The 27,991-nt window shown below is 30.5% G+C and overlaps 1 protein-coding gene and 1 long non-coding RNA gene across 4 annotated transcripts in view; one reads left to right on the top strand and one right to left on the bottom strand.

Moving 5' to 3' along the window:
- The window catches only part of LOC142219851 (acyl-CoA Delta-9 desaturase-like), an 86,684-nt gene that overhangs the window by 14,297 nt on the left and 44,396 nt on the right, over positions 1-27,991 (bottom strand). Inside the window, exons 1-2 of one of the 3 annotated variants that reach the window (XM_075288631.1) lie at positions 26,054-26,312; positions 519-823 (exon numbers count right to left, since the gene is read on the bottom strand). In XM_075288631.1, coding sequence (XP_075144746.1) covers positions 519-819 — 301 coding nt within the window. In that variant the 5' untranslated portion in view covers positions 820-823; positions 26,054-26,312. Of the gene's footprint in view, positions 1-518; positions 824-1,394; positions 1,552-26,053; positions 26,313-27,991 lie in introns of those variants that run through there. The other 2 variants (XM_075288632.1, XM_075288638.1) reach the window with 2 other exon arrangements.
- LOC142219886 (uncharacterized) lies at positions 3,462-3,978 on the top strand. The gene is made up of 2 exons (XR_012717817.1): positions 3,462-3,736; positions 3,851-3,978. It is a non-coding gene; the product is annotated as an uncharacterized LOC142219886 (long non-coding RNA).

Genomic DNA, 27,991 nt, shown 5'->3' with positions numbered 1-27,991 from the left:
TTTTTGAGAAAAGATATTTTCCGAGAAAAGAACATGGTTTCGACAAACATGCTAAATTTTGCTCTTGGAACATGGTTCGGGTTAACATATTCCTTCTCTGCGTTTTGGCTTATTGTATTGTCTTCATAAATTGCATATATACGGAAGAAAGAGTAGAGTTTCGAAATTGAATTTCTTTATACGTTTATACCATCCATCACAGGATATCGAAATAACGGTCTCCGTGCATACATGTATACGTGATCCATTTTCTGATATAGACTCTCGATCTGATATAGGTTTTCGGTATCTATTGTCATGTCACTCCATTATATTATGATGACACGAATTCCTTTAATGAGAATCACATATGGAAAAGGGACCAAGAACGCAAATGGCTTTCTCAAATCGACAATATTGACTTTTCAATATTGTAGATAGGTCTATCATTATGGATTCTTTATTATAGGTTGATACCTGCAAATATTACTAAGCACCTATTTTTCCATACAGTTTTGCAGTTTTGCGCTATGACTTACCAAAAGCAATGGTCTGCCATTTAGCCGAGGTGAACATTAGATAGGCTCCATATAAAGCAGCGGCATGTAAATAACCAAATGCAATGATGTTACGCCAAACCAGTTTCAATTTTCGTTTTTCAGCCTTTTTCATCTTTTCAATATCTTTCACCAAGCCTCCGTCAATGGTTTCGGCATCTTGTTCAAACAGAACTCCAGTGGTAGCTTCATGAAGCGTTTTAGGGTTTCCGCCATCGCCATTGGCACTGGCCAATAGTGACTCGGTAAGGGCTGGAGTTGGGGGAGCTGCGTTTGGCGGCATTGTGCTGAAAAAAAGGAGTGAAGCAGTCAATTAGAAACCATATTAATAATCAAAAAAAAAATCTAATTAAAATAAATTTAAGGCTCAATTTGGTTTTTCTTTAGATGTGCCACAACCATAATTTTTCGGTATTACTTCACGTTTTTCACAACCAAACCAGGACGAGTGTACTACGTGTATTTACATTAGGAAATTCAATACTGCGTGTCTAGCCTAGACATAGTTGTAATTTTTTGCTTTGCACTTTGTTAATTGTTAAAGGACAAGGATACATATGGCCAAATCACTTGACTCAACTCGGAACAACATTGTGAAATTGGAATAGCTTAGTTTCTTTGCAAAAATGTTACAATGACATCCCCCCAGAGATATATACCACTTTGTTGTTTATTCTCCAAATGTGGAAAAAAAGAAGAAACCAAAAGAAATTTCCACTAATTTATCATGCATACACTTAATGTACATTATAAATGAACTGAAGATAGAGGTAAAGGCACCGCGAAAAAGAGTATAATGCAGGTACATTTCTATACATTTATATATATATGTGAATATATCTTTGGTTGGTTACCTACCCCTTGTCGTATTTTCAAGTCCACCGGTTGGTATATTCAAGTACAAAATCTTACGACCACACGTCCAGCTGTCTGTTTGTTGCCTGCCTGACTGTCAGTGGTGCGAAATGGAATTGAGCTAAATGAAATCATACGATGCAACTATAAACAACTTTTATCAAATGACGTTAGCCCACAGTCTGTCCATATAAAAACATATGCGAATAACAACGACAACGATGATACCAGGAGAATAGTACAATAATTGGGAGACTCTCCCATAATACTCAAATTCTATATTCATATAGATATATGTATGTATGTTTGTGTTTCAATAGAAATGGCATGGCGTGTTGATTCCAGATTTTTAGACTTCATGGACACACGATGTATATTTGCAAGGCAAGGCAGAGAACCGAAGAAGGGCCAAACGTCCATATGGTGAACAATAAAAGCCGCAAGAGAAAAGCTCATAGAGAGTGTGATAGAGAGCAAGTAGTGTTGCCATATTACTATTTCAAAATACTAACATTTGTATTAACTAACGTTTACAGCTAGAAAATGAAAAAGACACATTTTCTACACTGGAAAAATTAGTTACGTGATATTAAAGATAACGCAACCTAAATTTTAGGATGCGGAATTTACAAAATATTGAGGGCAAATTTCTTTAAAATAATGACATTTTAATTAAAATAAACTTTATAATCTTTGCTTCAAAAATTGTTTTCATTATATTTGGAACACAAATTTTATAAATTTGCGTCCCTCCGTTAAAGTCGCATGTCTTTTAACTAAGGCTAATTTTCATTAAAGTAAAGAAACACATTTTTGATTTAAAGAAATTGTCCTTAAATTAACTGAAATGAAATTGAAACTTTAGATTTAAATTTTATAAATTTGCGTCCCTCCGTTAAAGTCGCATGTCTTTGAACTAAGGCTAATTTTCCTTAAAGTAAAGAAACTCATTTTTAATGTAAAGAAATTGCCCTTAAATTAACTGAAATATTGAAACTTTAGATTTAAGATAAATATAGACTAAAACTTATTTTGAGGATTTAGCGTCTTTGGTTTAAAGTTTTTTGAAATTAAGCAAACATTTTTTACTTTGAAGTGGATTTTTAAACTGGCATTTGTTTGTACGTGAATACCTTTATTAATAAACCGCGAAAAGAGAATGAAAAATTTATAAATGAGATCTCTATCCTAATTTTAGTTTTATTGGTCCTAGATTTAAAACCAGATAGGTCTCTAAAAAATTTCTCATCTTTCGCTCGGAATCAATACCAAAATCCTTAAGGGAAGGTCAAAATCTTTGGACCCAAGTAAACTTTTTTTGAGTGTATTGTGTTTTAAGAAAGAAAAACACATTGACTAGATAGTTTGGATAATTCTTTTATTTTATTTTGGAAATTCTTTTATTTTATTTTGGAAACAAAAAACCAAAATTGTGATTAATTTTATAATTTCTCACATTTCATTCATTACGAATTAAACTAATTTAAATATTGGTGATATTTTTTTCTGCGATTATCATTTCCGCAATTGAAACAATTAAAAATTATTTAGATCAAATAGTTTTGAGATTAAAGCCAAAAAAATAAACATTCTGTGTACCTAATGTGCTGTTTTCAAGGTCAGTGTCAAAGTAAAAACGATAAAATGAAACATACAAAGATTTTAGAATTCGTCAACACGGAGAGATTGCAAAATATACCCTCTGAACTTATATTTTGGAATCTTCCATCAGATCTGCTTATATAGTACCCTTCATTTCTAAAATCCAATTATATCACACACCAGATTATCAGTTTTTTAATTGAGATTTGTATTTGTCGGCCTTATCTTTTGAGTTGAGTTTGATTTTGAATACTACAGAAAAGCGAGTGAAGGCCGGTTTGCACATTTAACGATAAGAAATACATTACTTTATTTGCTAATGAAAATTCCGTGAGGCTTGGTTATTGATTGTTTATATTTCGCCCACATAAGAAATGCATGGAATGAAACAAGAATATTCGCAAGGGCTTTATTATGGAAATAATTTCTTATTAACATTTCCCAAAAAAAAATTTAATTCGAAGTATGGCAACACCATACGTCTTTCATAATGACGATGGTGAAGGTTGGTGGCCTGATATAAACCAGCTGATGTTTTTTTTCGCATGAATAGAAAAATACCGGTATAGCTTTTGTGGCATTCTCTCCATTTGACGATGATGAATACGGGCTAAGAACTTTTAATTAAAACGAATAAGGATGAAACAAAATTGCCAATGAATAAAATATAAGAAAAAATAACGATATATGAACTTGGACTATACGATACCCTACCAGCCGTTAACTGGCTGGGAATAATAAGTGTAAGCAATTATTTTGAAATTTTGTCGTGGTATATTTCTAAAGCCTATGTGCAAAATGTAGTAAAGTTATACGAAAATTATTAAATGAATTTCTTATATTTGTTCATTTTTCAGAAAAATATCACCAAAATGTTTTCAATTAAAATAAGTATTTAATTAACTACACGGGAAATTGATGGAACTTGTTACTGACGGAACTATCGCCAGACTGGTAACCATGCTCCAGTTTATCTCAATTTTAAGATTTTCGTATAAAAAAGACCTTTTTCGGGAGGCTCGAGTGTTTGAAACTGTATGTTTATTCTGATAAATGGCTGACAGCTTTGCTGCAAGTCAAGGATGCTTATGAGAAATGTGGAAGTTCCCAAACTATCGTCCTTGTAACCGTTTTGCAGTCTAAAGGGTTTTGCCTAAATCAATTTGACAGACATAATTTTCCTCTTTTAAACTATTTTTGTAGTTTAGTCTACCAATGGTATTAAGCTAAAATCAAAACGGTAAACAAAAACATTTCTTTAAAATGTTGTCCATGGCTGGTTCATGGGTTCCTACAAAAATGTTCCAAAACTTCTAGTTCATTCAAGTATAATAATGGTGTTTTCTTTTCTGAAAAAAGAGTTTTTCCTTCATTTTGTCTGTACAAAATGTTGCCAGCAACCTAAAAAATGCTGTCGTTTCAGCGGGCAGAAAAGAAGGAAACAGGACAATCGCAGTTCTCTCGTTTGTGAGAGAGCATTTTGCCTCTATGCGTGGTGCAAGTTTCACAAAAGAATTCGAAGATTTTTCGCACTTTTGCCTGTTTTTTTTTAGAAAAGAAAAAGTACATTTTCTGGGCAAAATGCAAAAATAGTGCGCATTTTATACAAGAAAAGAAAACGCCATAAGTGTGCAAATATAACCATAGCGATAGGCGACCACTTGTTTACGTGCATTTCTTATGTGAAGCTCAAAATCAGCGACGGATAGCAGAGTGTCGCAAAATTAATATTATTCTAATTCCTTGATGGAAAATGGTCCTAATCCCCTCCGTACGGTTTGGCCAGAACTTGTCCTGTTGGGAATCTCTTAAATTTTTATTTGATTCAAGTCCTAGTTCCTTTCGTTGAGCAGAACTTGGACACACCAGGGGCTAATTCTGTTCCCACTTCCCGTAGGGAATTAATTAAATTATTACGAAGCTAGTTCGCCTACACTAATAGTAAAAAGTTTCGTTATATTAACGAAATGTGTAGTTAAGTCAGTCAAATTCGTTAATACAACGAAATTTTTCGTTATAATAACGAATTCTCTTTTAACAAACGTAACGTATCGTACTATTAACGAATATGTTCATCTACCCACAAAGAAAATTTCATTAAAAGTCTTTCAACGACAAATTTTCATTAAAAAAATGAAACATTTTCATTACTACAATGAAAATATTCGTTAATAGTACGAAACGTTACGTTGATGTGCAGAAAATTCGTTATATTAACGAAAACATTCGTTGTATTAACGAATTTGTTTCATTGGCTAACTTTTAACGACACATTTCGTTAATATAACGAAGCTTTTTCTATTAGTGTAAGGTTAGGTATAGTGGCTATTTCAGGCTCACTTATGCGCTTTACAGACTATCAGTTATTCCCGACGACAGTGCTCGTGTCGAACATATCCCATATATTGTGCACATTATAAGTTAAGTCCGAAGGCATAATCGATACTGCTACATATTTATGGGATCGATAACACATTTACCGATTAACTAAAATAGTCATCGCCGACAAGTCGTATCAAAGCGACACACTGTAAGATTCTTTGCAAACACCGACATTTCGTCCGGAATAACTGATAGTCTGTAAAGCGCATTAGACTATTCAGTCCATTGTGATACCACAGTGATGAACTTCTCTCTTATCACTGAGTGCTGCCCGATTCTATGTTAAGCTCAATGACAAGGGACCTCCTTTTTATAGCCGAGTCTGAACGGCGTGTGAAAGCACTTAGAGAAGCTTGGAAACCCTCAAAAAAAGTCACCAGTATTACTGAGGTGGGATATTACACCGCTGAAAAACTTTTTGGTGTTTGGTCGAAACTGGGTTTGAACCCACGACCCTGTGTGGAAGGTGGGCATGCTAACCATAGCACCACGGTGGCTCCATTCATTTTCGAATCGATAGTACAGTGTATTTTTCTGAATTTTATTGATTTTTTTTTGCTTTTTTTAAATGTTCCTATAGCTTTTAAAAAGTCACCCTTTAAAAAAACTAATAAATTCTCTGTGACAATGTACAAATCCAAGGTCAAACATCGATAGTTACACCAGAGAAAATAAAAACACAAGAGAACGAAACTGTGAAACGAAACTGCGTCAGTAGGTGGCCGCCATGAGGAAAATGTATCTAATATCATGCAGTTTTTGTCGGCGCTTCTCTCAAATATCATACAGTTTGCGTCGGCGTCACCCAGTTCGGTTCTCTTCTGACTTTACGAAACGTAAAGAAAATTGGATTTAAAAAAATAGGATTGTATGTTAGTAACAAATGTTTGTATGTTAGTAACAAATGTTCTTTTTTATAAATGTTTTCATTCCATTAAATTTTTTTGCAGACAATTTGAAATTATAACTGCCGTCGCCTTTATAAACAATTTATCAAAACAGCGCTTCGAACGTAACGTCGGCAATACCAAAGCTGCAGGCATTGTGCGACATCTATACGGTTGACATTTTGTGTTTTTGTAGAAGAGAAATTGTTGTCCTCTTTTGTTTTTATTCTCTCAGGTTAAACTACCTTAAATTTGGGAGCTTAAGCCCTCTCCTACATATACTTCAAAATTTTCCTATTTTAAAATTGTTTTTGTTTTTCTCCAAAAAGAATTCATATATAGGGTATTCACGATTCGCCTATATCAATAACGAATTTGTGAAGCTCTTGCCTCTTAGATTTGTTCAAAATCTAATCATAAATAAAAATCATGTGTTTTGGTACAAAACAGTAACGACAGAGAAGAAGAAAGAAAAATACATGCCACATACGAGAAAATCAAACAAAAGGCAAACATAAAAAATCTTGAACTTGATTTTGACAGTACTTTTCTACATCCATAATACACACACATACATATATGTATTAAATATAGTATACGTATTTATGTAGTTTCTATGTCAGTATTTCATGAAATCAGATGGAATAGGGTAATCACTGCCGGCTACTTAAGTTGTTAGTGCAAAAAATATATGTAAATGGAAATGAAAAGCAAAAGCAAAAGCCAACAACTGAGAGTAAAGTGTAATGACCTATAACGCTAATAACTGGACATCGAAAATCCGATGTTAAACCAATTTTGATAATTTTTCAGATGAAACATGCATACATTAGCAAAATTTTTAATTTGCATTTGGTATTGTCATTTGTTTATTGCAAAACTATTTCGAATTCTCATCAAAGTTAATATTTTGAAAGTTTTTAAAGCGGTATTTAACATGAAATTGTAGATGCTTCCACTACAGCGTTGCCAGATTTTCAAAAAAAAAAAAAACAGCTAAAAGTGCCTTTTGTACAAAAAGACACATTATTGAAATATAAAAAAAGTATTGATAGCTTTAATTCACTTAAAAATACATATTATTTAAATGTACTTTTGTGACTGCTTTCAAAAGTCCAGAGTTTTCTCTCATAAATGAACAGCTCCCAAATGTGAACAAAATTTATCTTTTTCAACGATGCCTGTAACAACATATTTCTTTTTTTGGGTGATTTCATCTCTTCCAGTACTGTTCCCATCATTTTCGGCCAGGATGTTTCACCCTCCCTTCCTTCCGTTTTCCATTCTGTAGGTGTTGGTTGTGGACCTCTAACCCTGTACCTCTACCGCCAATATCATCCTTCTATCTCCACAATTGTCGCTAATTCCTCTTGTCCGGGTTCTGTCATGGGGTTATCGTTTTCATAATTTTTCCAAGGTGGCATGTATGACACGGCTTTATTAGAGGCTGTCTCGCTATTAGATGACTCAACTACGCAGGATGATTCCGATCCGTTTCTGGTGATTCTCCTGCCGATGGTGAGAATGAGTTTCCTGATGCTCCAAATTTCTGTGGCGATGTTTCGTCAATTCCGGAGGTTTCAATCAAAGTTAAAATTAACCTCCCATAAATGAACAGCTCCCAAATGTGAACAAAATTTATCTTTTTCAACTATGCCTGTAACAACATATTTCTTTTTTTTTTTGGGTGATTTCATCTCTTCCATTACTGTTCCCATAATTTTCGGCCAGGATGTTTCACTCTCCCTTCCTTCCGTTTTCCATTCTGTAGGTGTTGGTTGTGGACCTCTAACCCTGTACATCTACCGCCAATCTCATCCATCTATCTCCACAATTGTCGCTAATTCCTCTTCTCCGGGTTCTGTCATGGGGTTATCGTTTCCATAATTTTCCCAAGGTGGCATGTATGACACGGCTTTATTAGAGGCTATCTCGCTATTAGATGACTCAACTACACAGGATGATTCTGATCCGTTTCTGGTGATTCTCCTTCCGATGGTGAGAATGAGTTTCCTGATGCCCCAAATTTCTGTGGCGATGTTTCGTCAATTCCTGATTCCGGTTTCAAACAATCCTTCAGTTCAAGATAATATTTCTCCTTTGGTTCCGGATATCTTTGGTAAAATTACTAACCTCACATGATTTTGGTTTCTTTTCTCTATTGCCCACGTTTGTTATAGTTGATCCACTTTATCAGTTGGTGGCCATCGTTGTTCACCTTCATGTGTTTCCCATGCCGGTTTATCCACTTCATTCCCATCAAAAAATAATTGTAAATTCCGTAGACACAGAAATAAAGAAATGAAATTTGGAAGCAGTAAAATTATAGTGTCCATACTGTAGGCACTACTTTTCCTCTCGACATTTTCAGTGCAGAATACAGCGCTTCATTCTACACATATAAGACAAACAATGTACTTAAAATATGTAAATAATGGTGGTGCTGAAATTAGCGCAGCTGAGTTGCACTAGGGTAAGCGGGTGCTTCGTCTCTCGCTTACAAGGTTGCACTCTTATAAAGAAGATTTGTTTGTGTATTTTATCACGAACTATGTGCAAGTTCTAATTTCATGCTCTCCACATCCATATTTTGTTCTTCTGAAAGCGTTGAAATTCATACATAAAAAAGAAGCGCATTTAAGTGGGACTTTCTTTATAAATTCATCGATGAATTCCTTGCAAGGTTAAGTGTTGCTTGAGTTTTCTTCCTTTACAAAGATGCTGAAGTTGTTTGCTGGGTGCATTAGTGGGAGCTACCGTGGTGCAATAATTAACATGCCCGCCTTGCATACACAAGGTCTTGGGTTCGATTCCTGCTTCGACCGAACACCAAAAAAGTTTTTCAGTGGTCGATTATCCCACCTCAGTAATGCCGGTGACATTTCTGAGGGTTTCAAAGCTTCTCTAAGTGGTTTCACTGCAATGTGGAACGCCGTTCGGACTCGGCTATAAAAAGGAGGTCCCTTGTCATTGAGCTCAACATGGAATCGGGCAGAACTCAGTGAAAAGAGAGAAGTTCACCAATGTGGTATCACAATGGACTTGAATAGTCTAAGTGAGCCTGATACATGGGGCTGCCACCTAACCGAACCTATCCAACTGGTTAATTCCGATGATGCGATCATTCAAATTGGAAGGCAGAGTCACCAGCATTACTGAGGTGGTATAATCCACCGCTGAAAAAGTTTTTGGTGTTCGGTCGAAGCAGGAATTGAACCCATGACCTTGTGTATGCAAGACGGGCATGCTAATCATTGCGCCACGGTGGCTCCCAATTGGATGGTCTCTCGTCTGGATGTAGAAATCACTAGTATGTCTATTTATAAAGCATTATGTAATGCACACTCAAGCACATTTAAAGAAACTTCGTTTAAAGAAATCAAACAACTTAAGTTGCAATCTTCAGATGCATCCTCCCTTCTCCAAATATCGATACCTACAATATGTCTTTCCAGAACAATGAAGAAATATCGAGTAAGAGCAATATAAGCCGTTTTGGTGTAGAAAAGAACATCAGACATCAAAACTTCGAACTGAGTTGGTTTGTAAAACGAAGTACATTTGAATAAACAATTTAATTGCAATTTTAATATGAATACAAAATTAAATAAATAATTTGAATTTAAAAATATTCCAGGCTTTGATCAAACACTCTTGAATGTTTAAGATTATTCGATATGACGCAAATATAAGAACATATTTTTGCATATTTTAAAAACTTTCCATTTGTTGTTGTTGTTTTTTTTTAATTATTTTGCGAAAATATATATCAACCAAATATAAATATTAATAACCTTTCAACTTTGAATGATTAAAAATACAGTTTGTTTTATTGATTTTTAGAATATATAAAATGGTGGCAAGCTTTGTTGCATCTTAGTACATTTCGTTTTGTGTATTATTGATGACTTTTTACCACTTTAAAATTACACTGAAAAAAAAATATTGACCTAATATGAAAGATTATGCAATCTTAATTTTGGGATGCGCACCTTACACAATATTAAGGACAAGTTTCTTTATTATAATGAAAATTTAATTAAAAGAAAGTTCGTAATCTTTGCTTTAAAAATTGTTGTTGTCTTTAAACGTAAGGAACGATTTTTTGAAATTCGCGTGCCTCCTTTAAAATCGCATGTCTGTAAAGCATGTCCTTAAATAATTAAGAAAAAAAACATTTTTATCTAAAATTTCGTTCCAAAGAAACGAGAAATTTTTGTTATTGTAGCACACTCTCGTTGGAAATCTTCATTCTTCTGTTCAAATGAAATGACTCATTACAAAATTTCCAATATTAAGTTTTGACCGTAAATAAACCCAAACCAATTCATGGGCTTGTCACCAAAAGCAGATTCGATATATGCAAACCTACCTCAATATTTACCCATTACATATTCTTCATGGGATTATTGCTGTTACTTTGCATGTCCAGAGGTTATGCCTGAAACTTAGAATTGTAGAGTATATTGCAATTATTTGCAAATTTTATGAAAAAGCTGACCCATAGTTCACTTCATTCGATGAATTTGTCTTTCCACTTCCTTTCAACCACATGCCAATTCTCATGGCATGTTCTGTGATTCACGCGCCTTCTTAGCGATTTATAAGTAAACAATTGAACGAAATTGTATTGTAATTAATTCAGATATGACATGCCTCATTAAAACATTTCCAAATGTGTAGGTCTTTATCCAGTAAAAACTTGGTAACTAGTTGAGGTGAAAATTTGCTTACCAAGAGTGTTTGTAGCATACCCCCCAGCAATACCGTATGCTTGGGAATAATGATTGGAATAGGACGATTTCGGGTACAATACATCAGATTTTCTTGAGTACTAACACGTAGCCTAAACACATTTCCTGTTTTTTTTTTTGGCGCAAACGACATAGTTTTCTCATATTTCGTTCTCGTTTAGAATTTAGCCCTTGGTAATGCTGCAAAGACGTATCTTCAAGATTTAAACCAGATTTCTATTTAATAGTAAAAAATTTTAAATATGTAACCTCCAAGATTATTTGATAATGATACCCACAAAAACTTACCATTACCAAATAATATTGGAGGTGGTAACCTAGTACAGAATTGGTAGGTAATTACTATTAAATGTCCTATAAGAAAAGTACCCTGAGCATTGCCAAGAGCTAAATTAATGAGAGATGAAGAAAGAATATAGTGTGTGAGACATAAACAACAAATATATTGGCTAGGTGCAGTGTTGCCAGAAGTCGGGGATATTCCCTATATGTAGGTTATTTTCTAATATTTTGCGTCTGGTAGGGACGTATAAACAATCAACGCAATTTTTAATAAATTTTGCATTTTTGGTTGCTCTAGAGCAGGAATAGAAATTTTTTTCAAAATTCTATTTCTATAGAAAATTTTGTCAACATTTTATTTCTATAGAAAATTTTGTCAAAATTTTATTTCTATAGAAAATTTTGTTAAAATTTTATTTCTATAGAAAATTTTGTCAAAATGTTATTTCTATAGAAAATTTTGTTAAAATTTTATTTCTATAGAAAATTTTGTCAAAATTTTATTTCTATAGAAAATTTTGTCAAAATTTTATTTCTATAGAAAATTGTGTCAAAATTTTATTTCTATAGAATTTTTTGTCAAAATTTTATTTATATAGAAAATTTTGTCAAAATTTTATTTCTATAGAAAATTTTGTAAAAATTTTATTTCTATAGAAAATTTTGTCAAAATTGTATTTCTATAGAAAATTTTGTCAAAACGTTAGTTTTACAGAAAATTTTGTCAAAAATTTATTTCTATAGAAAATTTTGTCAAAATTTTATTTCTATAGAAAATTTTGCCAAAATTTTATTTCTATAAAAAATTTTAGTCCAAATTTTATTACTATAGAAATTTTTGTTAAAATTTTATTTCTATAGAAATTTTTGTTAAAATTTTATTTCTATAGAAATTTTTGTTAAAATTTTATTTCTATAGAAATTTTTGTTAAAACTTTATTTCTATAGAAATTTTTCTCATTTTTTTCTATGGAAAATTTTGTAAAAAATTTATTTCTATAGAAAAATTTGTCAAAATTATATTTATATAGAAAATGTCAAAATTTTATTTTTATAGAAAATTTTTTCAAAACATTAGTTTTACAGAAAATTTTGTCAAAATTTTAATTCTATAGAAAATTTTGTCAAAATTTTATTCCTATAGAAAATTTTGTCAAAATTTTATTTCTGTAGACAATTTTGTCAAAATTTTATTTCTATAGAAAATTTTGTCAACATTTTATTTAGTTTTGACAAAATTGTATTTCTATAGAAAAGTATTGTAAGGGAATTTGTAGGGAATATTTTTTGGGAATGTGGGAGAAAGTAGAGAACTTTTTTGGCCCTTGTAGGGTATCTCGAAAAATTTCTCTGGCAACACTGGCTAGGTGGTAGTACTCGTAAAAATTTGATGTGTGTTAACCGAAGTTATCCGGTGATGGTAAGTCATTATTCTCAAGCATGCGGTATTGCTGAGGAGTTTTTACTGCGTGACATACCAAAATGAATTTTGGTTATGGATCATGGGTTCAAACCCAGTCAGAGGCGACCGATCAGCGGTAGTTTATCCCCTCTCAGTAATGTTGGTAACATTTCTGAGTGTATTAAAACTTCTCCAAGTGGTTTCACCGTTATGAGACCCAGCTATAAAAAGGAGGTCCCTTGTCATTGAGCTAACATGGAATTGAGCAGCACTACACGCAAAAAATGTTTGTTCTGATTCAATCACGAAATTAATTGATACAATTAATTTTTTAATTGAAATTAATTAATTTTATTAGGAATTTTCAATTAATTTTTTAATTGATTCAATTAAAAATTTAATTGATGTTGAATACAAAACTCAATTAATTTTTTCCATTAAAAACGTAAATATTTTCAATTACTTTCTTAACTGACTTACTGATTAAAAAATTGATAGTTTGATATAAATGTTTAGTTCAAAATTATAAAAAAATGTCGATCACTTTGTGACTTAGTGACTTAGTCTCCCGAGTTTAATTAAAAAGTTAATTGTATCAATTAATTTTTTAAATAAAAATTTTAAAATGTTTAATCATTGGCATAATTAACTTAATGCTTCCATCTTAATTAAAAAGTAAATTGTATCAATTAATTTATTAATTTAAAAAATTTCGAACTTCAATCAACTTTTTAATTGGAAATATTTTGGTGATATTTTTTCTGTGTAAGTGATAAGAGAGAAATTCATCACTGTGGTATTAAAATAGACTGATTAGTCTGTGAGCCTGAAATAACGGCTGTCACTATACATAACCTAACCTGTCATATTACTATCAATGCTTTAAAAAACTACTTTGCATGCTTTTTGGATTGATTTAGTCTTACGGTTCGGTCACACTAGGCAAATATTTGACTGATATGCAAAATGGATTCGTCGCCACAGTCAACCCAGCAAAAATTTTTAGCTCATAATGCATATATTACACCACGATAAGAGCATCTTTCGAAAACGGTACCCAATAATATTTCGAAAGTGCTACTGGAAAAAAAGTTTGACACTGGTTTTGGACAGATATTTGCCTAGTGTGACCATACTCTTACACACAAAAAACATTTTTTCTGATTCAATCACGAAATTAATTGATCCAATTAATTTTATAAATGAAATGTCTACAATCACGAAAATTATAGTATCAATCACAGTTTTACTTGGGCATAAAAAAATAATTGATTAAAAAATTAATTGATTTCTTTTGCAAATTCCAATTAATTTTTTAATTGCTTCAATTAAAAATTTAATTGATGTTGATTGCAAAACTCAATTAATATTTTAATTAAAAAAGGTAACTATTTTCAATTACTTTCTGAATTGACTTAATGTTTTTGGTTTGATTAACAATTAATTAAATTAAAAAAATGTCCAGCTCTTTTTTTAATTGACTTAGTTTTCCGAGTTTGATTAAAAAGTTTATTGTATCAATTAATTTATTAATAGAAGAAACTTTTCAACTTCAATCAACTTTTTAATTGGAAATATTTTTTTTTGGGTATATTCACTTAATATATAAATCCAACGAGCGTACAAGCGAAATACATTTCGTTTACCAACTATTTCGTTGGAATACGAATTTAATAAATCTTTACGCATCATTTGTGTAAAATAGTCCTATTTTTTAGTTCATTTAACTAGCATACAAAAAAATTATTAAAGTCAAGGAAGCATTAGCAGGAACTATTATCATTGAATGGACTTTATTGCCCTACACGGATGAAAAAGACTGTTTTTCATATGTTTGGCTATAAACATTATATGTTTGGAGCACACATTTTTAAACACAATATTATTGAGTGCAAGCATATAATGTTCATAAACTAGCATAACATGTTTGGGACATATATGTTAATATGTTAGAACATATTATGTTTGGGACATAAAATGTTTGTAAATATAATATGCTTGGATGCAAACATATATTAATTTAGAAATAGCCTATAAACATATATGTGTTTAGTAGCTTGGAGCGCTATTTAACAGGGAGCAATATTGAATTAAGTTGGTGGTTGTTGCTTGTTATTACAAAATTAACATTTTATTTTTCCTTGGGCAATTTATCAGCTACTTCTTTGATCCTTACAAACTGTGTGGTCCGCTGTTCGAATCCCCGTCCGGCAAAAGGTAAAATTAAAATAAAAAAATCATACAATTGAATAATTTCTTCTACAATGTTTGTATTACAGAAAAAGGTGCTAAGAACTAAAAAATCTCGTGGAAGTAAGAAAGATGTCGGGGAATATACAATTTGGCAGAAACAAAATTTTGAGCATTCAGGTCGAAAACCTATGTTGTTAGCACCTATATTACCTGTTTATTTTCATAATTCATTATTATTGTAAATATATAAATAAATAAATAAAATTTTGAGCACAATATTGTTTGGGAGAATTTTTTTTAAGCATATAATATTTTTGGGTGCAAAATGCTTCCAAACATATTATATGTTCACATATTAACATATTGTTTTTTGGAAGACAACATTATTGAATTTGGATGCAAAAATACAAAATGTTTGGAACTTAGACTACCCAAACATATATTGTTTAGACCAATATGCTTTCAAACATATTATATATTGGAAGAGATCAAACATATAAATGTTTGGGCAATACCCAAAAATGTATATGCTTGAAGCAAAATATGTTTGGGAGTATATGTTACAGAAGCGATTTTTTGTGAGCGTGTACAGGGTTATTTTTGTTTTGTTTTAAGTGTACTTTATATAAATTTTCTCCTCGAAATCGATCACGAAAATCATAGTTATTTTCTGCGTGTATCTGTGAGTCAGTCGGTTATTAGTATAATTCAATCTAAGCAATGCTAATTTTGCCAAGTAAGGTCAGAGCACAAATGTGTACCACAACCAATGATTAACTATAATTTTGACCTCATGAATTGATCGTTTAACCCATAGTGCAGTATATATTTGTATTTGTTTTTTTATTTTAGTTTGTAAAACTCTTGAATTTGTTAACATTATTTAATTACAATATATCGATGGTTTACGGAAGTATGAATATAAATATGTAGATATTCAATATATGGTGCTTAAATTTTGATTCATTGGGATAAAGAATTGTTAATTAATAATAGTAGACGACCCTGAATAAGTTTATTATTTATTTATTTTTGTATTCTTATTATTGAATAGTGGTATAGTGCTTTGGCCAATTATAACGCGTTTCATTGTTTTGTTATGTTGTCTTTAACATTTTCAACATTTTTGCGATAACAAGTGTTTGTTAAACAAATCAATAGGCAGAATGCTCAAGTGAAGACTCGTCAAAATGGAATAGTCAAAAATCGATTTAAAAAAACAACACTTTCATGGTGTTTTCATGATTTTTTAAATCTAGTAATTTAATATTAAATTAATAAATTAAATTTAAATATTTATTCCCTCCCAAATAAAATCTTAGACTAACGATCATCGATTCGCTTAAAAAAATAATACCAACAATGTATTTACAGGATTTGCGATTTAATAAGCCTGCCCAAATATACCAAGGACCTTATCTGCTGAAAGCCAACAAAACTACACCCAAGGAAAAAATACTTAGCTCCGGAACAGACTTTTAGACAAACGAATTATCAATATAAAGTATTTTCTTTAAGAGCAAATAATTTATGATAAACGTTTGTCTAAAAGTTTGTTCCTCAGAGAAAAAAAGCCTTCTTTCAGTGTGCCAATCGAACCCTCCTGTGGGTACTTGAATCGTAACTATGGACGACAATACGACGTTATAGACCAGACTGAAATACACACACAATCACATTGAAAATAACCTTTATTCAAAGCAAACAAAGGCGTTTTTTATGCAACTCGTGATCTTTCCTTTCTGCCAACTGATGTACCCTTTGGTAGATCAAACATAACAAGTTTATACGGTCGTAAGTTCGGCCAGGCCAAATCTTATGTACCTTCCACCATGGATTGTGTAGAAACTTCTACGAAAGACTGTCATCCACAATCGAATTACTTGGGTTGTGGTATCTTAAAACTTCTTAACATCGTTTTCTAAATTGTGCGTAAGTCCATACGTGGTATATATTAGACGAAATGGTTATGTATAGTTAAGTCTACAAATAATTACGAATCGATATGGACTTTTTGCACGATACGTAGAAAGCCAGAATTGAAATATGGGGGTCGCTTATATGGGGGCTACAATTATGAACTTGATATGGACTAATTTATGTGTGATTGGGATCGATTTATCTGAGGGCTATATATAACTATAGACCGATATGGACCTAGTTAGAAATGGTTGTTAACGGCCATATACTAGCACAATGTACCAAATTTCAACTGACTCGGATGAAATTTGCTCCTCCAAGAGGCTCCAAAACCAAATCTCGAGATCGGTTTATATGGGGGCTATATATAATTATGGACTGATATGGACCAATTCTTGTGTGATTGGGGGTCGATTTATCTGGGCGCTATATATAACTATAGACCGATATGGACCTACACTGAAAAAATAGCATGCGCGGTTCCAAAGATTTTGTCTTTACTTTAACAATTTTGGTATTGATTCCGAGCCAAAGAAGCGGAGAATACAAGTAAGGATACTTTTAAGACACAATTCTCTTTTAAATTTGGGTTTTGTGTACATGCTTCCAGGAAGCAAATCTTGATTTTTCGATTTTTCAGATTTTTTCTTCATATGCTATCAAAGTCCTTTAAAAACGAGCTAACGACAATTTTATTTTCCAAATTCAGGCTCGACTTCCTGTAGAAATTATGCTATGTTTCAAGTAAAAAACATCTTTAAAATAAAGTGTTGAAAAAAATGTCCTATTTTTGAACGATCTTTTGCTTTATAGTCAAGTTGCAAAAAGACAACAAATTTAAAGACAATTTCATTAATTTTAAAGAATTTTTCTGAATTATTAAAGTCAAGTTGACCTTACCCTAAACAATTTTTCTTTCGTGTTATGATACCCATTTTTAATTATAAGGACAATACGACTTCAATGAAAAGTTTATCGACTTTTGGACAAGGAAAACAACTTTATATTAGAGATATGCGTCTTCTATGCTAAGCAAAATTTGTGTTCGTATTTTAAGGACATGAACTCTTTGGCCTCACGACAATATTTTTTTCAGTGTACCAATGTACCAAATTTCAACCGAATCGGATGAAATTTGCTTCTCTTTGTGGCCCCGCAAGCTAAATCTGGGGATCGGTTTATATGGGAGCTACATATAATTATGGACTGATATGAACCAATTCCTGCATGGTTATTGGATACAATATACTAACATCACGTACCAAATTTCAACCGAATCGGATGAATTTTGCTCTTCCAAGGGGCTTCGGAGGTCAAGTTTCGGGATCGGTTTATATGGGGCCTATATATAATTATGGACCGATTTCGACCAATTTTTGCATTGGTGTTTGAGGCCGTATATTAACACCACGTACCAAATTTTAACTGAATCAGATGAATTTTGGCCTTCCAAGAGGCTCCGGATGTCAAATCTGGTGATCGGTTTATATGGCGGCTATATATAACTATGGACCGATGGTGACTAATTTTTGCATGGTCATTAGAGACCATATACTTACATCATGTACCAAATTTCAGCCGGATCGGATGAACTTCTCTTAGAGGCTCCTCAAGCCAAGATCGGGGGATCGGTTTATATGGGGACTATATATAATTATGAACCGATGTGGACCAATTTTTGCTTGGTTGTTAGATACCATATACTAACACCATGTACCAAATTTCAGCCGTATTGGATGAAATTTGCTTCTCTTAGAGGCTCCGCAAGCCAAATCTGGGGATCGGTTTATATGGGGGCTATATATAATTATGGACCGATGTGGACCAATTTTTGCATGGTTGTTAGAGACCATATACTAACACCATGTACCAAATTTCAGCCGGATCGGATGAAATTTGCTTCTCTTAGAGGATTCGCAAGCCAAATTTGGGGGCCCATTTATATGGGAGCTTATTTCGTTCGGAAGTTAGCGTGATTTCAACAGACGGACGGAAGGACGAACATGCTCAGATCGACTCAGAATTTAACCACGACCCAGTATATATGTACTTTATGGGGTCTTAGAGCAATATTTCGATGTGTTACAAACGGAATGACAAAGTTAATATACCCCCATCCTATGGTGGAGGGTATAAAAATAAAATTCCATATTTCCCAGATGTGACCCCAGAGATTAGTTCCTATTCTCAAATATCAAAAGATTATTGAAAATAACCTTTATTCAAAGCAAACAAAGAAATTTTGTATCAAACGCGTGATCTTTTCTTTTTTCCAACTGATGTCGATGATGTGGTAGAACAAAAATAAAATTCCATATTTTCCAGATGTGACCCCAGAGATTAGTTCCTATTCTCAAATATCAAAAGAAATATTCATATCAATCATCGACATAAATTAAAAAAAAATAAGTGTTTCAATTAAAAAATTAATGAATTGAATCATTTATGTTTTTTGATAAAAAAAAATAATAATAATTGCATCAATGTCCAATATATTTAATATTTTACTTTAACAGGTCAATTTCAAATTCACCGACCTACTGTAGTATAAATCCAATAAAATTTTCTTCACAGCCAAAATACCACCAAATGGCACATTTGTTGTGAAGGAAATTTTATAGGATTTAAAGTAATATACTAAATTAACTTTAACGAAAATCATATTGAGTAAAAAAAATTTAAAAAATTTCAAACTAAATATCGCTCTCAAAAATTTTCATTCATGGTATGAAGCCAAGCCATTTTTATGTAATACCCAGCAAAAAAAGCGTCGCCAAAAAAGTAGTGATAATGTTCTTTTTGGATGCGTAAGTGGTGCAAAATTGGCGCAGCAGCGATGAATTTAACATAGGCTTCCCAGCAAAAAAAGCGTTGCCAAAAAAGTAGTGATAATGTTCTTTTTGGATGCGTAAGTGGTGCAAAATTGGCGCAGCAGCGATGAATTTAACACGGGCTTGTCATAGGACGGAAGTCCTCCATTTCAACAGCCGTTGCACTGAATTTGCATCACTTCTTTAGGTGTGATTCGAATTCAATGTTTTAGATACAAATTAAAAAATTCTGTAATATTTTGTCAAATAAATAGTTTTTATAATTTTTAATGGATTCTAACGCTTGTCGGAAACGTTTGACCTCAAATATTTTCAAAAATTCACAATTTTTTCAGATTGGATTTAGCATTTTTTTCGACAAAATTTAAATCATTTGTATCATTTTATGAATTCTCACTCTGTTTTTAACCTATTTCAAACAAAAAAAGTTAAAATTACCCATTAAAAGTATGAAAAAAATTAAGATATAAAAAATTGAATTAAAAGAACTTCCTGGGTAGTTAAAATAAAGAACATCATTGGGAGTGCATCTTCTGGAAGTGCTTTTAAAGTTGTGTTTTTGGAAGAACTTCCAAATTTTTTTGCTGGGAATTGTCATAGGATGTATGTCCACCGTTTCAAAAGCCGTTGCACTGAGTTTGCATCACTTCTTAAGGTGTGATCCGAATTCAATGTTCTGGATGCCAATTATGAAATTTTGTGATATTTTGCCAAATAAATAATTTTTATATTTTTTAATGATTTTTAGTTCATTCTAGAATGCATTTAGACTTTTTTCGGTAAAATTTGAATAATTTGTACCATTTTATTAATTCTTACTAACTTTGAAACCTATTTGAAACAAAATAATTTAAAATGTCTTATTAAAAATATGAAAAAAGCGAGTTTTAAAAAATTGAATCAAAAGAACTTCCAGTGTAGTTAAAATAAAGAACATCTTTGGGAGGGCACTTTTAGAAGTGCTTTTAAAATCGTGCCTTTAGAAGAACTTCCAATTTTTTATTTTGCTGGGATAACATATATATTATTTTCATCGTACACTGAAAAATATATTTACGTTATCATAAAGATTACGTAACCTAAATTTTGGGATGTGCGATTTACAAAATATTAAGGATAAATTTCTTTAAAATAATGAAATGTTAATATAAATAAAGTTCATAGTCATTGCTTCAAAAAAAAAAAAAGTTTATTATATTTGGGACTCACATTTTGGAAATTTTCGTCCCTCCATCTTTCAGCTAAGGCAAATTTTCTTTAAACTAAAGAAACACATTTTTGATGTAAAGAAATCGTTCTTAAATTACCTAAAATATGGTATCTTTAGATTTAAGATAAAAACGCTTCAAATATAAGCTAAGACTTATTTTGAGGATTTAGCATCTTTGGTTTAAAGTTTAAATTTTTTTGGAATTAAGAAAACATTTTTTAATTTGAAGTATCGTTTATAATTAGGATTTTTATACTGCGTTTTGTTTTTATGTGAACAGTTGCGAAAAGAGAATGAAAATTCGTTAAATTTGATCTGTAATCTAATTTTAATTATAACTATCCTATATTTAAAGTCAGATATGTCACTAAAAAAATATCTATATTTTAAAGAAGCCGCATCTTTGGCTCGGAATCAATACTAAAATCCTTAAGGGAAGATCAAAATCTTTGGATCCAAGTAGTTTTTTTTTTGAGTGTAAGTAATAGATGACCCATCGCTTTCCGACCAGAAAATGTTGAAGAAGCCCAAATGAATTTTCTGACATTTCGTTTTGTGTTTTTCGTAAAGAGAACATATGCTCAAAATTTAATTTTGTCGTAATTTTTTGTTTAAATATAAACTTTTAAATATTGAATAATGTCAAAATGTCACTCAAATAATTTATCTATACCTTAAATCCCATTTCTCAAAAATACTATCGACTTTTGAACTTAAGTCGAAAGAGTTTTTCAAACAGATAAGCTATTTATTATCTGTGGGAAAAACTCTCAGTTCAAAAGTCCATAGGTATTTTGAGAAATTGGCTCTGTACCCGAGTTGAAATCTATAAAATTGTCACATATAATGTATGAAAATCAATTTTGTTTGAAATACTAATGAAAGCTTTCATATGAGATAAGGGAACAGGGTACAGATTTAAATATTTTTTGTAATGTCTATTAACAATTTAAATTAAACACTGGGATTATTTAAAAAGACAGGTTCATATTCACCAAATAAATTTAATACTAAAATCGATACATTCAATGGTATTTGAGAAATTTAAATTCTCAAGTTTATTTAACGATGGCATATGAGGCATATTTTGGGTGTTTAGCATATTCTTGCTTTTTCTGTTTTTTTTTTGTTTAATGTCTAAAACCATATCTAGTAAGCTACTGTTTAGAAGTGGTTTTAAGATTTTTTTAAACTTTTTGTATTGTTTTTGTTGTTGACATAGATTTATCTATGGCTTTTTGTGAAAATTTGGAGGCCAACTGGAAATTAAATAAAGTGCCAATGTATTCTCACTCATAATACTTGAACACAAAAGAATCTCTGTGGAATTATCTTACCCAGTCATTAAACACCAAAATTAACGAACTTTTCAGAAAACCAATTATTGCAAAAACAAAACGCACGCATACATTAGGGTACATCGAATTTATGAATGGTAAATTTTGTTTCAGGTAATTTTCGGATCTACGAAGATAACTGTTTGAGATATATTTAAAATCAGCTAACTTTTAATTCTTTGAAAACATATTGGTATTGGGAAATTGAGTGGAAAAATCAATTGTAAAAGTTAAAAAGCCGGCATTCACAGAAAAAATACAACCAAAATATTTCCAACTGAAAAGTTAAATTAAACTTAAATCTTAATCAAGTAAAAACTTAAGTGACACTTTTTAATCAAATTAAAACAGAATGTAAGATAACTTAAGATATTGATTGCAAATGTTTATATTTGTAATTGAAATATTTATTATCCCAATTGACATTTCAATTACAAAAACAAATATTTCCAATCAAAAATATATGCCAAAATTTCAATTAAATCGGTGTAAAAGATTGGCCACTGTGGTCATATGAGTGTAAATCGGCGAACGATATATATGAGAGCATATCGAAATCAGAACCGATTTCAATAAAATTTGGCACACTTGACTATAGTTCTAATTGTTCTTCTTGTGCAAAATTTTAAGCAAATTAGGTTAAAATTCTGGCTTCTGGGACCGTATTAGTCCATATCGGGCGAACGATATATATGGGAGCTATATCTACATCTGAAACGATTTCAATAAAATTTGACACACTTGACTATAGTACTAATTGTTCTTCTTGTGCAAAATTTTAAGCAAATTAGGGTAAAACTCTGGCTTCTGGGGCCATATAAGTCCATATCGGGCGATATATATATATGGGAACTATATCTAAATAAGAACCGATTTCTTCCAAAATCAATAGGGTTCTATTCTGAGCCAAAACACATACTTGTGCCAAATTTGAAGTCGATTGGACTAAAACTGCGACCTAGACTTGGATTACAAAAAATGTGTTCACGGACAGACAGACATGGCTATATGGACTCAGGAGCCCACCCTGAGCATTTTTGCCAAAGACACCATGTGTCTATCTCGTCACCTTCTGGGTGTTGCAAACATATGCACTAACTTATAATACCCTGTTCCACAGTGTGGCGCAGGGTATAATTAGAACTCATTTTCACTTTTGACTTAAAAAATTGATCCGTAAGTGATGCACAAAAATGAACTTGTTTTTGAAATTATTGAATATATGTCCCTGAGTACAAATCTCTTGAGAATTGTGTTAGCCCCACTTTGGACTCTGTCTGCGTATAGATGCTATTATTGTCAAATCCCAGAATGAGAAAGTAGGCCCCATTTGAAAACGAAGCTAAATCCCAAAAAGGAAATTGGGGCTCATTTTCATTTGAAAAATTGGGGTTTATTTTCATAATGTAAAAATAAAATAAAGTTACTCCCCGAAAAATATACAAAAATTTGGTGCTCTTTTTTACCATATAATTTTTGGGGGTTCTACTTCATTTACGTTTTGGGGCTAATTTTAATGGAGCTATGAATATAGCGCAGTTATTTTACTATCATTTGTTTTTTTTTTTTCTTTTCATTTTAGCGATAATAATGAGCAAATCGTCATTTAAAATTTCTAATCCTAAAAATGACAATAAATCTCCATTTCCACCAACACTGACACTTCAAAAATAACAAAAAATCTCAATTTTGAGCAACTTTATAAACTTTGCTATTAAAATTTGTTTCATTGAAATTAGTTATCTAAAACATCGACTTATTTAGGAAAAGAATCGTGTGAATCGATTTACAAAATTTTCTATAGAAATAAAATTTTGACAAAATTTGCTATAGAAATAAAATTTTGACAAATTTTTCTATAGAAAAAAAATTGCAAAAAATTTCTATAGACAAAAAATGACAAAATTTGCTATAGAACTAAAATTTTCTATAGAAAAAAAATTTTGACAAAATTTTCTATAGGAAAACATTTTGACAAAATGTTTTATATAAATAAATTTTTAAAAACATTTTCCATAGAAATAAAATCTTGACAAAATTTTCTATAGAAATAAAATTTTGAAAAAAATTTCTATAGAAATAAAATTTTGACAAAATTTTCTATAGAAATAAAATTTTGAAAAAATTTTCTATAGAAATAAAATTTTGAAAAAAAATTCTATAGAAATAAAATTTTGACAAACTTTTCTATAGAAATAAAATCTTGACAAAATTTTCTATAGAAATAAAATTTTGACAAAATTCTCTATAGAAATAAAATTGTGGAAAAATTTCTATAGAAATAAAATTTTGACAAAATTTTCTATGGAAATAAAATTTGGACAAAATTTTCTATAGAAATAAAATTTTGACAAAATTTTCTATAGAAATAAAATGTTGACAAAATTTTCTATAGAAAAAAATTTTGACAACATTTTCTATAGAAATGACATGTTCTATAGAAATAAATTTTTAAAAACATTTTCCATAGAAATAAGATTTTGACAAAATTCTCTATAGAAATAAAATTTTGGAAAAATTTCTATAGAAATAAAATTTTGACAAAATTTTCTATAGAAATAAAATTTTGGAAAAATTTCTATAGAAATAGAATTTTGACAAAATTTTCTATAGAAATAAAATTTTGAAAAAAAATTCTATAGAAATAAAATTTTGACAAACTTTTCTATAGAAATAAAATCTTGACAAAATTTTCTATAGAAATAAAATTTTGACAAAATTTTCTATAGAAATAAAATTTTGACAAAATTTTCTATAGAAATAAAATTTTGACAAAATTTTCTATAGAAATAAAATTTTGACAAAATTTTCTATAGAAATAAAATTTTGACAAAATTTCCTATAGAAATAAAATTTTGATAAAATTTTCTATAGAAATAAAATTTTGACAAAATTTTCTATAGAAATAAAATTTTGACAAAATTTTCTATAGAAATAAAATTTTGACAAAATTTTCTATAGAAATAAAATTTTGACAAAATTTTCTATAGAAATACAATTTTGAAAAAAAATTCTATAGAAATAAAATTTTGACAAAATTTTCTATAGAAATAAAATGTTGACAAAATTTTCTATATGGGGGTTCTACTTCATTTAGGTTTTGGGGCTAATTTTAATGGAGCTATGAACATACAGCAGTTATTTTACTATCGTTTTTTTCATTTTAGCGATAATAATGAGCAAATTGTCATTTAAAATTTCACATTTCCCAAGATTTCTAAAAATGTCTATTTTTTAAAGTGATTTACCATATTTCCATTTAACTCACTTATTCCCTTCTAAAATAGCAAAAAAAAAACTAAATCAAGTGAGGAAAACCCATTTTGAACTTAGTTCATTCAAAACAAAATATGTTTATGTTGAATTTCCATAAACATATTTTGTTTTGAATGAATTAAAAAGCTTTGTTAATTACCCAGCACAAAATAAATTTGTCACAAAATTAAATAACATTGTATATGGGGGAAACAACAAATAATATCCACAGTACGATGTTAATGTAAATGTTTTGGATGCCCCCAATAACCTTGGAATAATATGCATTCTACAACACACTATTGTACATCAATAATATATAAAGCGTTAATTGAAGCCCCGTAGAAGAGAGGTAAGTATACAACAAGATGGTACTTGAATGGAAGTGCATATTTCTAATTGCCAGTAAACGAGTGCCATTTGGATTTGGTCCATTAGTGAGACAGTGATGGACATAGAGATTTCGAACTCATGCCAATGATGGCTTGCGTGGACTTAAAAAGCCGTCCTTCAACCAATATCTATTGCTTTTCGATCGTACGTCAGCATCGGCGTTAATGATGGTGGTAGTGGACCACCTTACCCTATTCCCATTTAAGTTACTAACCTTTATTTTGTTGAAGTGTTGAAAAATATTATTAATATAAATAATCCTTTAGTTTAATGATTTCTTGATCGATTTGTTAATCGATCTTTTGAATTTTGTAGTTCTGTTTTTTTTTTATCGGGTCTTTTTTTATAATTCGTTTGTTAATCCTTTCATTTAGTTCTACGAATTGACTTCACTCCCCGATTGTTGAATTAAAACTGGTATTGGCAGAATGGCTTTCATTGCTTAATAGTAGAACTTTTTTGGTTATTCTCTTGATTATTTGTTTTTTTGCCGTTACTACTACTTGTGTCGTAGACTGTGAGCGCAAAGAGTAGACGACTGCGACAGCAACGATATTGCTCACAGACTATGTAGGTATCAGATGTGTCGGCAAAATTTAACTGAGACACAAAGAATGTACTACTGACCCGTACCGGTATGATTAATATTTACACTGATGATAATGTATTTAGGAACAGAATCGTATGAATCGATTTACAAAATTTTCTATAGAATAAAATTTTGACAAAATTTTCTCTAGAAATAAAATTTTTACAAAATTTTCTATAGAAATAAAATTTTGACAAAATTTTCTATAGAAATAACATTTTGACAAAATTTTCTATAGAAAAAAAAAATTGACAAAATTTTCTGTAGAAAAAAAATTTTAACAAAATTTTCTATAGAAATAAAATTTTGACAAAATTTTCTATAGAAAAAAAAATTTTGACAAAATTTTCTATAGAAATAAGATTTTAACAAAATTTTCTATAGAAATAAGATTTTAACAAAATTTTCTATAGAAATAAAATTTTGACAAAATTTTCTATACAAATAAATTTTTGACAAAATTTTCTATAGAAATAAAATGTTGGGAAAATTGTCTATTAAAATAAAATGTTGACAAAATTTTTTATAGAAATAAAATTGTGGAAAAATTTTCTTTAGAAATAAAATTGTGGGAAAATTTTCTATAGAAAAAAAAAAATTTTTGAAAAATTTTTCTATGGAAATAAAATTTTGACAAAATTTTCTATGGAAATAAAATTTTGACAAAATTTTCTATAGAAATAAATTTTTGACAAAATTTTCTATGGAAATAAAATTTTGACAAAATTTTCTATAGAAATAAATTTTTGACAAAATTTTCTATAGAAATAAAATGTTGGGAAAATTGTCCATAAAAATAAAATTTTGACAAAATTTTCTATAGAAATAAGATATTGACAAAATTTTCTATAAAAATAAAATTTTGACAAAATTTTCTAAAGAAATAAAATTTTGACTAAATTTTCTATAGAAATAAACTTCGATAAACTCGATGTCTGTTCGTTCGTCTGTTGAAATCACGCTAAGTTCTGAAGGAAAATATTTCGCTTGAAACGTGGCTTGTAATACAGATGGGTATATCCTACATAAAAACTGCTCCCCTGATTTGACTTTTGGAGTATCTTGAAAGATCCAATTTCATCCGATCCGGTTGAAAATTGGTACCTGATATATCCTTTTGAACAACCATGGAACAATTTGTCCATATCGGCACATAATTATATAGCTCTTATAAAAAAACGATCCCCACATTGACAAAATATTGACCTAATATGAAAGTCACGCAATTTACTCAATATTATGGATAAATGTCTTAAAATAATGAAATTGTAATTAAAAGAAAGTTTATAATCATTGCTCCAAAATTTATTTTCATTAAATTTAATATAAGAATCTTGGACGCACGAGTCGTATGCCTTTTAACTATATGTGTAAAAATTGGGGATCTAATCATATATGATAAGATCACAAAATTGGCATCTTTATATAAGCAATATACCCAGATACTATGAGATGGAATTAGGTAGACTTATATATGATCAGAGCTAACATCAGATCCAACTATATATAGTGATAGATACTAAGACATTAGATATAAAGTTTTTTGTTGGAATTAGGAAAACA

This window comes from Haematobia irritans, chromosome 1, assembly GCF_050003625.1.
Source record: "Haematobia irritans isolate KBUSLIRL chromosome 1, ASM5000362v1, whole genome shotgun sequence".
NCBI lineage: Eukaryota > Metazoa > Arthropoda > Insecta > Diptera > Muscidae > Haematobia > Haematobia irritans.
This window is presented reverse-complemented; position numbering and strand designations above follow the sequence as displayed.